The sequence below is a fragment of the Nannospalax galili genome, unplaced genomic scaffold (assembly GCF_000622305.1).
Source record: "Nannospalax galili isolate Female #2095 unplaced genomic scaffold, S.galili_v1.0 scaffold648, whole genome shotgun sequence".
NCBI lineage: Eukaryota > Metazoa > Chordata > Mammalia > Rodentia > Spalacidae > Nannospalax > Nannospalax galili.
In genome coordinates, this window is record NW_008360311.1 from 2,504,494 (window position 1) to 2,517,831 (window position 13,338).

At 39.4% G+C, this 13,338-nt stretch overlaps 1 protein-coding gene across 2 annotated transcripts in view; it reads left to right on the forward strand.

The window, feature by feature from the left end:
- Syt14 (synaptotagmin 14) overlaps positions 1-13,338 on the forward strand; it is a 201,079-nt gene that overhangs the window by 52,255 nt on the left and 135,486 nt on the right. For both annotated transcript variants that reach the window (XM_008824807.3, XM_029559488.1), the window contains exon 3: positions 12,127-12,291. In XM_008824807.3, coding sequence (XP_008823029.1) covers positions 12,127-12,291 — 165 coding nt within the window. The remainder of the gene's footprint in view (positions 1-12,126; positions 12,292-13,338) is intronic.

Sequence of the window (13,338 nt, forward strand, 5' to 3'; positions counted from 1 at the left end):
CAATTCTAGTTTTCTGGTGGAATTTTTGGGATCTCTTAGGTATAGTATCGTATCATTTGCAAAAAGGGATAGTTTGACCTCTTCTTTTCCTTTAATTTCCTTCTCCTGTCTTATTGCTCTTGCAAGAGTTTCAAGCACTATGTAGAAAAGGAGTGGAGATAGTGGACATCTTTGTCTGGTTCCTGAATTTAATGGGAATGCTTCCTGTTTTTCTCCATTTAGAATGATGTTGGCTATGGGTTTGTTGTATATAGCTTTAATTATGTTGAGGTATGTTCCCTCTGGTTCCATTCCCTCTAGGAAAAACAACAAATTTTAAATAAGAAGATGAAACTGGAGAAATACCCTTCATGAGCACAGAGGCAAAAATTCTATAATAAATTAAACCCAACATTGTGTTAAAATGCAACCAAGGAAGGTGTGAATTGTAGGAATGCATTGTATTCATATGTGAAATGCTCTAAACCAAATTTAATGAATAAAAATTTTAAAAAAATTTGGGTTTCTAATAATACTTTTTTCTTTATAAATTCAGTTTCATAAATGAATGTCTTTGTTTTTTTTTGCCATTTGATTTCTTCCATGTTATATAATATTCTTCATATCTGTCCTTTAGTTTTAAATTTTTTTGAATCACTCATTCTAGAGTTTTTATGTAGCTATAATTATGTTTTTCAGTAATTTGTTTCCCTGTTTTGAAAATGCTCAAAGTTTCTTTCTGAATTTGAACTTTCTAATATCTTCCTTAGAGTCACCTAGGCATTTGGGACTTACTGGAAATGGGAACTTCTTAGCCTTTCTCTTGAGCAGATTTTTAATCTCAATCTTCTAAATTTTATATTTATTTCTCTTTGTAGCCTGTCCTACTTTTCAAGTTAAATATTATTTCTGTAATTAAGTTTTTAGGTACTATTGCAGGCCATTTTCTATCTTTCCTAATCTGACTGTTCCACAGTAAGTTCCTGACTGACTAGTACAAACTAGAAACTGTACCTCTTTTTACCATCTCTTCTACAGGCTGGAGTAAGCTCACTTTACTGTAGGGCCTTCTAGATGTGCTCACCTCACTTTACTGTAGGGCCTTCTAGATGTGCTCACCTCACTTTACTGTAGGGCCTTCTAGATGTGCTCAGAACTGTTGTTCTCCGGACTTTTTTTTTTTGTGTGTGTGTGTGTCTTTTTGAGACAGGGTCTCTCTGTACTGTCTGTAGCCATAGCTGACCTGGAATGTGCTATGTAGAACATTTTTATTTTGAAATATGAAGCCATGATCACTTATTTTCAATTTGTTCTTCACCCATTAGAAGCATCACACTACTGATAACTATTTGACTTGCATTATGTCATTTTTATATCATTATTTTAAATTTTTTCTCAACACTTTTTATTGAGCTAGCAGTTTCTGTTTTTAAAAAATATTTTACTTATTATTATTATTTTTTATTTTATGTGTATGAGTGTATTGCCAGCATGTAGTAGGTTCATCCGTGTCATGCAGTGCCCATGGAGGTTGGGTCAGATCCCTTGGAATTGGAGTTAATGACAGTTGTTAGCCACCATGTGGGTGCTAAGAATCGAACCTGGGTCCTCTGCAAGAGCAGCTGGTGCTCTTGACCACGTAACCATCTCTCCAGCCCCCTGAGCCAACATTTTTATTAGTGTATCATTGGCTTCTGGTGGGGTAGTAACCTTGCAGTTATCCATATTGAAGTTAGTTTCATTTTGATGTATTATTTCTTTAATATATTATCCATAATGTATCTTTCAGTGGTAAAGAAAGTCATGTTCAACCTAGTATTCTTGTGACCTTTTACAAAATTAATGAACATAGTCTCAATTCCTTCCTTTAGGCTGTTGGTCCAAGTATTAAGTAACATTGCTTCAAGGTCTTTAACAACCACCAGGGGAAGAAGAAAAGGACAAAAAGAGGCACTTTAAGTGTCAACTGCTAGACTACTGTGCAGCCTCAGGGAGTGAGACAAAACAAAGCCAACAAGATACCAGATCCCAACTCATTCCTGTTTCCGTTGCAGTAGGGACAGGCATTGGGCTAAAGTATGCCTCACCCTTGGCCTCCCACCAAGCTGTGCCTTTCTTTGGTCAGTGGGGAGACTGGAACTGCACTCAGGAGATGTCTGCCCAGCTCGGTTCAGTCCTCTTCCTCCCCACAAGAGGCTTTTCCCTAACACCTACTGGAATGGGGAGGCCTGGGTATTTCAACTGCTGTCCAGAAGGGTGAGTCTCTGGAACCCAGGATTACTTAGTGTCCAGCCATCCTGTTTCCTTTATGGTTGACACTGAAGCTAGTCTACTCTTTTAACTGAATTTGCCTACCCTCCTTTCCAGACCTCAATCTCATGTTGGAGGTTGGAGGCACCATACTACTCTTAAACAAACTCCCTTAGTTTAGTCCATTCATTTTTTGTTTTTCCCTCCTCCTTTCCTCCCCATCTGGGAAGTGGCCTCCTACATAGACCAGGGACAACCCTCTTCATTCCCCATATAGACATTGCCTGGGACCCACTCCTGTGGCCCCTTCTTTCCACTGATGACCTTTTTCTCTGGTGGAGGAACTTTGGCTCCCAAGGAACCTCCAAAACTTCATTCTCACCCAGATTTCTTCTCCCTCTGCTTGGTCTTTGTGCTCTGGGGTACCCCCCACATGATGGCAATAATCTTCCACAGCCTATCTGGTCTGTTCCTCTCTCTCCTGGAAGGCTTCCAGAACTTTGCCCTACCCTTCTCATTAACACCTGGGTCTCACTTTAGTGCCTGGTCTAACTGAGCTTCTTGTTGGGTTTGCACTAAGTCAGCCCCAAACCCTGTGTCTGTAAGAGACATGGCTCCTTCTCCGGATCCCAGTCTTCAAGGAGGTACCCACTTCCTCTGTCCGTGGGCTACAAGAGGAGGAGTTCCCACCTCTTGGACTACAGGACGGGGTGGGGGTGCCTTCTCAGGTTTATTCTGTAATAAATCTGCGTGTTCTGTAGAGGTTGGTTTCCTTTGTCTCCTTCCTGCTTTCTCTTTCCTTATTCATATTGTTATTGAGTTGTAGTTAAACCGTTTCTTGAAGTCTAATAGTATTCATTTGAGTGCACCAGAGTTTGGTGAAAATATGTTTATGATTGTAATGTCTTCTTAGTCCATTGTTCCTTTAATCAGAATGAAGTGACCTTCTTTATCTTTTCTGATTCATTTTAGTTTGAAGTATATTTGTCTTATATTAGAATGGCAATGCCTGATTGTTTCTCTGTGCCATTTGCTTGGAATATTTTTCTATCCTTTCGCTCTTAAAGTGGTGACTGTCTTTGAAGGTAAGATGAGTTTTTTAATATGTTCAATTAGCCTGTGTCTTTTCATTGGAAAGTTGAAGCCATTGATGTTTACAGTTATTATTGAAATATGTGTATTGGTCACTGTCATTTTATTTTTTGTTTGCATTTTTAGTCCTATTTTGTTTTTCCGTGATTATAGTTTCAGTTGTTTTCTTTCCATAGCCTCTTGGGTGTGGTCATTCCTTTCTTCAGTCCTTTGTATTGCTTGCAGAATTCTCTGTAGGGTTGATTTGGTAGACACAAATTCTTTCAACCTGTTGATATTATAGAAGATTTTTCTTTCTCTTTCCACCGCGCTAGACAGTTTTGCTCTGAAGAATTTTAGATTGGTATCTGTGATCATTTAGAACTTGGAATCCATTGCTTCAGGGTCTTCTGGCTTTTAAAGTTTGCATTGAAAAGTCAGCAGCTACTGTAATGGATTACCGTTTACACATAGCCTGTTGGGTTTCCCTTGCAGCTTCCTGTGCCCTCTCTTTGTGTACATTTAGTGTTCTTACTATGCTATGCCTTGGGGAGTTTCTTTTCTTGTCCTGTCTATCTGGTGTTCTGTGTGCTTCTTATATCTGTATGCACGTATCTTTCCTTAATTTAGACACGTTTTCTTCTGTAATCCTGTTGAAGATCTGTCAGTGCCACTGACCTGAGAGTCTTCTTCCTCTGTGCCTATAATTCGTAGTTTTGGTCTTTTCATGCTGTCCTAGAGCTTCTGCATATTCTCACTGCTGTGTTTTGTTTTTTAAAAATATTTTTGTTATTTTTATTGTGTGTGTATGTGTGTATTGCCTGCATGTAGGTAAGTGTACCCGTGCTGTGCAATGCCCGTGGAGGTCAGAAGAGGCTATTGGATCCCCTGGGACTGGAGTTACAGACAGTTGTTAGCTGCCATGTGGGTGCTGGGATTCGAACCCAGGTCTTCTGCAAGAACAACCAGTGTTCTTAACCGCTGAGCCATCTCTCCAGCCCCAACTACTGTGTTTTTAAAACATTTTTCATGTTTGCTTGAGCAGTCTTACTTCTCCAGTTTTATCTTCAATGCTTAATATTTTGTTTTCCATTTGATTAATTCTGCCAAGACTTTCTCCTGTCTTTTCCAGTTGGTTTATTGAGTTTTTCAATTCCATCTTCATCTCAGTTTAGATTTTCTTCAATACTATTTCATGAATTCACTTTTCAGATTCAGAATGGTCTTTTTCATTTTGTTCAGCTGTATCTCTGTATTTTCTTGAGCTTCTGTCAGGATTTTATTCCTGTCCTCTTTGAGTTCCTTGAATTTGTGTGTTCTTTTTTTTTTTTTTAATACTTTCTTTTTTTTTTATTTTATGTGTATGAATGTATTGCCTGCATGGATGTGAGTGCACCGTGTCATGCAATGCAGTAGAGGTCAGAAGAGGGCTTTGGAGTCCCCAAAACTGGAGTTAAGGACAGTTCGTAGCCGCCATGTGGGTGCCAGGAATCGAACCCGGGTCCTCTGCAAGAGCAGTCAGTGCTCTTAACTGCTGAGCATCTCTCCAGCCCTGTTTGTGTGTTCTTTAAGGTCTTGAATTCTTTGATCATGTTTATGATTGTTCTTTTAAGTTCTGGGTCCTGGAGTTCTGTGTAGCTCTTGTTGTAGAGCATCTCTGTATGGGACTGTGGGATTTGGTGGGAACATGTTATCTTGGTTTTTCGTGTTATTTTTATTTTTGCCTTGTGATTTGGTCATATGGGCTTCTTTTGGTTATATGTCTGATACGAAAATCCAGTCTACCTGTTTTGAATAGAACTGGTTCTGTTTTTATCGCTATTGTAGCTAGATTGATTTCTGATCAGGTATGAATAGGTAGGTGGCCTGTGTTTCAAGTTATCACTTTTGAATGTTTTTTACTGGAGGGACCGGGTGACTCCAGTCTGATCCAGTGTGCCAGGTGTGCAGTCACCTAGAACTGCAAGTGTGGAGATTGGGAAGGAGTGGGCGGGTTCTAACTGCTCTCCAGGGTGTACAAGCTGAGGTTTCTATCCCAGTCTCTGGGACGGGGGATGGTGAAGAAGCGGGTGAGTTCTAACTAACTCACCAGCGTGCGGGAGACCTGGTTACTGCCTTAGTCCCTTAAAAATCTTGTTTGCTCATTAAACTGTGTACTATCTCTAAATCCCAAGTGCAATGGACACCAAGGAGTGCGTGGTGCACCACAGATTCTTTCTCTCAGCTCTGCAACTCCAGCACTTGTCTTCTCTTTTTGATTGACAGGGATGTGGTCACTGCTGATTTGGTTTCATGCTACCCGAGCTGTCTCGAAAGCTTTTCTTACTGAAGTTAGCCTGTACGTTCATAACTTATTTACTGCAGCCTAGGACCAGGACAAGCTGCTTCCACTGCTTGCTCCCGAGTTACCATGCTTGGTTAGTGGTTGCTTGGTAACTAGCTGCTTCGGTATTGGACAATTGTGTCACTTTTGCAAAAATTTTAGAGTACATTTACTTTAAAATTGTAGATATCTTTGCTTTTACTGTGTCTGGTACAGGTATTAAACCGATGGAAAAGGGATAAAGATAACACTTTGTAAGTGGAGTTCCACAGTACTTACCCAGTATGCACCGGGAGTGCAAGTGAATGATACATTCAAATTTCTGCATTTAAAAGATAGAATGCGAAGCCTATATTATGGGGAACTAAAGTGACCAGGAAGCCTGGTGTGATGGCAGGGTAGGCGTGCCTTTCATTGTGTGCAGATGTTTGACACCTTGATGCCCAATCCACAGGCCTTGAACGTGTTCTCAGCAAAGGCTCTGTTTCTTCAGAACACTTTGGAGGGGGGAGTGTGTGTCTTCAGAATGAGCAGAGGATGTTTTGATTACCTCAGGAAGAAAACTGTCTGGCATAACTAAACTTTAGGAAGAAGATGATGTTTCTCTAAAAGAGTTACCTCCTGTTTACCATAATTTTGGTCGTTTTGAAGTAAATCTTGAAATAAGCATATCTGAACCGGAGTGACATCAGAAATTGGCTCTGAGTAGGAGATCCTCCTGCTTGGTGTTGTGTGTTCAGAATTCTATTTATAGTAGCAGCAAAAGAGCAAACTGCAAAAGAAAAGCAAAGGGAGGCGTGGCTCTGGGTGGTGCCTTGCAGTTCGTCCTTCAGGTCATTGCTAGCAGGCAGTGGAAAACTTGAGGCAGTTAATCCTGTTTTTTCCAAAGGAAGGTGCACTTTTTCTGTGGGGAGATGTGTCGGGAAAATAGATTTTTCTTGCTCCAAACTTCATTGGAATTGCAGTTTTGCAATGAACCTCAACTGTCCTCAAAGAAAAATGTCTCCCAGAGAATGTTGGACAGAGCTCCTTTGTTAGTTATTGTTTATATATTATTATTAGTGCAGTGCATATTATTAAGTATTAATCTTAAGCATTGGGCTTAAACATATTGTATATTTGGGTTTTTATAATTAATGTTTGGGTTTCTGTTTTTTCCAAGATTAATTTGGGTATTTTCTTGTTAACAATTTTTTAAAAAATATTTTGTTTATTATTTTTATTTTATGGGTATGAGTATATTGCCTGCATGTATGTAAATGCACCTGTTTCATGCAATGCCTGTGGAGGCCAGAAGACAAACATTGGATCCCCTGGAACTAGAGTTACGGATGGTTGTTAGCCGCCTTGTGGGTGCTGGAAACCAAACCTGGGTTCTCTGTAAGATCTGCCAGTGCTGTTAATCGCTGAGCCATTAATCTCCAGTCCCTAGTTATGATTTTTGAATGAAATTTCAACTCATTTCATTGTAATTGTAGGAAATGAAGCTCAGTCTTCTGATAGTTTGGCATATGAAATACATTGAATGGTTCCTGTTTGTCAGCTGTGCAAGTATCTGTATCTGGCATTGTGTTCACGAGGTCTCAGGGTCCACTCGGATGATCTCTGGGCCTCCCGCTTCCTGCAGCTGCTCAGCAGTGGATCCTGCCACTTATCAGTAATGCTGTTTTTAGTGGTTGCATTTTTTGAAAAAAATAGAGACCAGAGCTCTTAGCTGTATATTATATTCATTTCTTTCCAGTTTGGCATCATTTATATCATAATAGAAAAATTTCAAGGGAGATATTAATTTGTGTAATTGAGATATTACAAATGGTAATTTAAACACATCAAATTAATCTTTTCCACTCCTGAATTACTTCTTGGTGTCTATTCTATGCTCAAACCAGAAAAAAATTAAAATATGAGAAAAGGTCATAGACATAAATAAATAGGGAACAAATATTTCTTTTAACATGAAAGTTGGCTTCTTATCTAGCTTGCATTTTGGTCAGGTGATAACATTGTGTCTATGAAATGAATTATTTAAACATGCATGACAGGGGCTCCAGCTCAGGTTCCACTTCAGCAGAACAAGGCACATCCATACCGTCATGCACATGTAAGTTTTGCTCTTTATCTCCTTTGTTTTTAAAGAATTACAGATCATTCTTTTAAGTCTAATTTTTCATTGCAGATAAGTAATGAGTAGAACAGTCTTACCAGATGTGTTTGTAAAGTTAAATTCACTGCTTTGATATAAACAAGTTCTATGTAGAGCTAAACATGATGGTAGTACGCATAAATAAAAATTGGAAGCATTTGTTTAGTGGCTATTTCCCTTTACTTAGTGATTTGTATGTCAGCTCTAGCTCTCTTTCTCAGAAACTACCTAGAAAATGTCCATTTGTGGCAAAATGTAAAGTGGAATTGTGTTCTTAAAGTCAAAATGAATTTACCTTTGCTTTGATTATCATAGGTGAATTTTATCTTTTTTGAATGTGCAACTTATTTTAGAAATTGAAATGAATTTTACCACTATTGCTGAAACTTGAATTTTGTCAAAAGGTGGTATCTAAGTTTTCTTTTTGTAAATATAAACATTTTTTTCTAAATCTGAAGACAGTTGCTCAGAGGAGTCTAGATATATAATTTGATCTTGAACAAACTCAATTTCCTGGGTTTTCTCACACAGTCTTCTGTTACACCTTGTACTGTTTTGTTTTTACTTTGCACTATGGTTTTTAGGAGTTCATAGAGACAGATAGCCCAGTAAGTATTTACAGTTAATAGTGTCTGTTGAGCAACACTACAGTTATCAAGGTTCCTGTTCAATATCTTTTGTTTAAAACTTCTTTATCTCTAATCTATCATTCAATCAATCACTTATCAGTCAGTCATTCTCAGGGTCTCACTGTGCAGCCCAGGCTGCCTTTGAGGTCATGATCCTCTTTTCTCTGCCTCCTGAAGCCCAGCTATGTGCCATCAGTCGTGTCTACTAACTTCAAATGTGTCATACAGCATAAACATGTACTGTTGATATTGGCTTCTAAGCATAGTTCTAAAGTTAATTTGAAATATTTTTTAAAGTATTTTGATAATGATTTCAATTTTATAATTTACATGTTTATTTTGAAAAGGGTGAACTTTATTGATTTTTTTTAAACCTTTATAAAAGCTAAACTATAAATATATGCAGTTAGTGCTGTGGCTTCGGTCAGTAGCTTTCCTGCATTTTTTATATTCAGGCTGACATTTAAGGAGCAGGTCTGCTTGGTGCTTAAGACAATGCACTCAAGACAGAATGTCTGGGTTCAGATCTAGGATCTCCCACTTGATAGGTTTTGTAGATTTGTGACTTTGGACAAACTAGCGCCTTTTTGTGCCTTAGCTTCCTAGTCTGAACTGAAATGGTCATAGAACCATTTTGATTATTTTAAAATAAAAGTGATTTTAACTGTGGTTGGTGAATGTCAAATAAAGAGGTTTACCATTAACAGCTGAGTTCAGGATTCTAAGTTCTTGACCAAATTCAAACCCCAGTCTGTCACTGAATAGTAGTTTTATGACTGAAAGCTTCACAGATTGTTATGGGGCATTGGTAGCAGCACCGATCAGATATGTTTATTGAGGAGTAAATGACACAGTGCTAGTGACACAGTCTCTGCTAAACAGTGTTCAGCACTCGCTAAACACTGACCACAGTGTGCCCACTGCTTCTTGTCCAACACATTCAAATACTGAGTCTGAATGATGGGAGAACAGGGCACCAGTGAACTTATTTACAACATTCAGCAAGTTCAGTTCTTTGACTCTATAGCATGGACCTGCATGAATTTTGACTGTGCACTTAGAGATTTCAAAAGTTTTTCTTGCTGGGCGTGGTGGCACATACCTTTAATCCCAGCACTTGGGAGGCAGAGGCAGGCGGAGCTTTGTGAGTTCGAGGCCAGCCTGGTTTACATAGTGAGTTCCGGGACAGCTGAGGCTACATGGAGACCCTGTCTCAAAAAGACCAAAAAAAAAAAAAAAAAAAGTTTTTCTTAAGAGACAACAGGCCTTTAAAAAAATTGTATGTGTGTATGTGTATGTGTACATGTGTATGTATACATGTGGAGGCCATGGATTCATTCCTCAGGTGCCATCTACCTTGCGTTTTTTTTTTCCCCTAATGTATGTTTTTTATTGAATTTATGTGTATTTCATACAAAACATCTTAATCATCTTTATATTCCCTCCCCCATCCATACCCCTCCCCCAACCCACCTTGGTTTTTGAGATGGCATCTCTCACTAAACCTGGAGCTCATTGATTTGGCTAGGCTGACCCTTCAGTGAGTCCCAATGAGTCCCAGTGATCCTCCTGTCTCTGCTTCCCCTGCACTGGGATTACAAGTGCATGCCACAAGGCTCAGATTTAAAAAAAATTTTTTTATATGTATGAGTATATTACCTGCATGTTTGTAAGTGCACCTGTGTCATACAGTGCCCTAGGAGGTCAGAAGTGGGTGTTGTATCCCCCTGGAACTAGAGTTATGTGTGGTTGTTAGCTACCATGTGAGTGCTAGGAATAGAACCCAGGTCCTCTGCAAGAGCATTAACTGCTGAGCCATCTCTCTAGCCCCTTCAGTAGCTTTAAAATACTGTCTTTGATCATGCTATTCCACCTGCCCTTTTCCATTTATGGAATTTGTATCTACTTTTTAATCATACTCCAGTGCAGCTCCTTTCTGAACTATTCTGTGTGTGTCCCAGGAGTTTATACTCCCATTTCTACTGTAGTGCTTGCTGCCTTTCACTATACTTACTGGTTTCTGGTTCAATTTTCCACTCTCAAGGTTGAATTTTAAAAATGAGAGCAGAAAGACGGAAAAATAATCCAGGAGTCTGTGTTGGGGCAAGGGATGGGGAAAGGCAAGCAGAGCTGAGGAGGAGGAACAATATGAGCAGTGGTAGGAAGTGCAGTGGTTCCAGCAGCTTTGAATTCTGGTTGAGCATGTGATTCATATTGCTATAGACCATTTTATAATGGGGATGGTAATAGGATCTTCTGGGAAGACTGAGCAGGTGCCTAAAGATGACACGTGGTGTACGCTCTGTGTGCTTCTTGCTGCCTCCTCCTCCTCTCAGCATCCCTCCTTTATGGCATCACTGCTTCATCTATGACAACACTACTGACCCAGCTTGGAGTAGACTGTAATGTCATACTCTCGTCTACTCAAGGTGTGCCTGGCTTTCATAAATAATAAAGCACAGATAAAAATACTAACGATTCATCAGCTGGTGACCTCATTCTTTACAAATGAGATCTTTTGCTTAAAGAATCTTGGTACATGCTACCTGAGCAATGGAGGGAAAGTAGGCCATAATTCATAAGGGGCACTTGAGACTTATGATTCATCTACACTGATGCTTCCAAGGTACAGGGGATACAATACTGTGGTTTCTGTTTAACTCCAGATGACTGGTGTGGTTGGTGACAGATGATGAGACGGTTGAAAGAAGAGGGAGATTGCTGGAAACTGGAGACGTCAAAGATTTATCTGTCCTCACTCTACAAAATCTCCCTGGGTAGTGTTATGTATTCTCTTCAGACCAACTTCTTTTCAGTCAGATGGCTCGTAAGAAAGTTTCAGGCTGCTTTTGGGATGTCCTGTCTCTAGGATTCACACACATCTTTGCTTCATCTTGGGATAGTGCTAACTCATCTAAGTTCTATTAGTTCATCGAGTTATGGAAGCCGTAGCTTTCAGAACAGCTCATTTGACCCTTCAGTGCTTAACCTTAATGAGTGTCCTGTGGTTCTATGATCGTTTCTTATGCTCTTCTCCAGCCACAGTCTTCATTGCACTGTGTTGTAACTGCTTTTACCAGGTGCCTGTGGTAAACAGGAGCTGTGTGCATGACTGCCTAGTGTGCAGCTGATGACTGAGCAATTTTGTTGGTTGTGTGAATGAATGGGATGATGTGATGATGAGCTGGTCATCAGACTGGAGGACGCACAACCGCACACTGCACGCTGTTTGTTCTGAGCTTGCCGGGTGCACTCCTTTGACTGATAGGTGTTTCGAAAGGAGAGGCTGGAATTTTAAGTGCCAGGTTAGGGAAACCAGTGTTCAATAGGAAGGGGCCAGTGACGCTTTGAGAGATGATAATAGTGCACACTCTCATGAATTTGTAATTCTTGTGCATGAGAAATAATTCTAAGACTGCGTAAAAATTTTTATATACTCTTCATGGATTTGTTGTTAGTTGATTGCTTATTTTTTTTAGAGTGTTGTTTTTCTTTAACCAATTTTTAAATTTAACTTATGGAGAAACATTTTGAAAATTCTGAATGAATGCTATTGAATATGTTGAATAATTTAAAGTTTGTGGGTTTTCTTATAAACTATTTAAATCATGACAATTTAAAAGTAATTGAAATAAAGCAGCAAAATCTATCTCACGTATGTTGGGGGTTTCCTCCTCCTTTGTAGCTTAAAGAGAAACAAGCGCTGACCACTGTGACTTTCTCTCCTCTAGTCTCTCCAGAGGCGGTTGGATTTCTGTCAGCGGTTGGGGTGTTTGTTCTCTTGATGCTGCTCCTTTTTCTCTATATTAACAAGAAGTTCTGTTTTGAAAATGTTGGAGGGTTTCCAGATCTTGGTTCCGGATATAATGCAAGGAGGAATTCACAAGATAAAATGTGTAAGTATCATGTCTTGGCTTCTTTATCTGTACTATTCCTCACTGTAATGCATGTCATGGAAAGGTTCGCTTTGATACATGGTGAATGTAACATCTGAGCCTCTACTTTGTAAGAATGAAATGTCTGTTAAGTATATTCAGGTGTCCTGCTGCCTACAGATTGCTAAGTCACTGCATAAAGGTAATTGTCTGCTACTGCAAACTAGTGTTTGTATTTTTCAATTGTAAGGCCTGCTTTTGGGTCTGTACTCTGAGCAGATATACTTTAAGAATGGAGCCTGGTCCACTATGCACATGGCTCTTAGGAGAGCTTCCCCATGTCCCCAGCAGACTTTGTCTTACCTGTCCCTTAATTCTCAGTTGGTGGATAATGTTATTTTTGGGAGGAACTGTTTTTCCAGAGTAATTTTGTGTGTAACATCTGACTATAAAAAGCAGTATTCCACTCCCTCTCTTGGAGCACATAGGCATTATGGTACTAATATTACTAGATCCAGGAAAGGTGAGAGCTGTGAAACTCTTCTTTCCCTTTTTGGAGACGCGCTCTAAAAATTTATTACAAGAGCTTTTTTATTTGCTATTTCAGAAAGTTGGCTTATGTAAATGATGGTAGGCACAGGTTGGGATCATTAAAAAGCAAGGTGTTAATTTAGAAGAGTTTTGAGGAATGACATCAGAGGATCCTGGCCTTTGTCTATGTACGGATGCTGGAACCTGCTTGTCTTTTGTTTCTGATGACTTATGTAGATGTAGCCCCTTATTTATAAAGACCTATTAATTCTTAAATTGTGTTTGGCTGGGGCTGGAGAGATGGCTCAGTGGTTAAGAACACTGGTTGTTCTTGCAGAAGACCCGGGTTCGAATCCCAGCACCCACATGGCAACTAACAACAGTCTATAACTCCAGTCCCAGGGGATCTGACAGCCTCTTCCGACCTCTGTGGGCATTGCACGACACGGGTTCACTTACCTACATGCAGGCAATACGCACATACACATAAAATAAAAATAATAAATAAAATAAAATAAAATTGTATTTGGTGAGTTC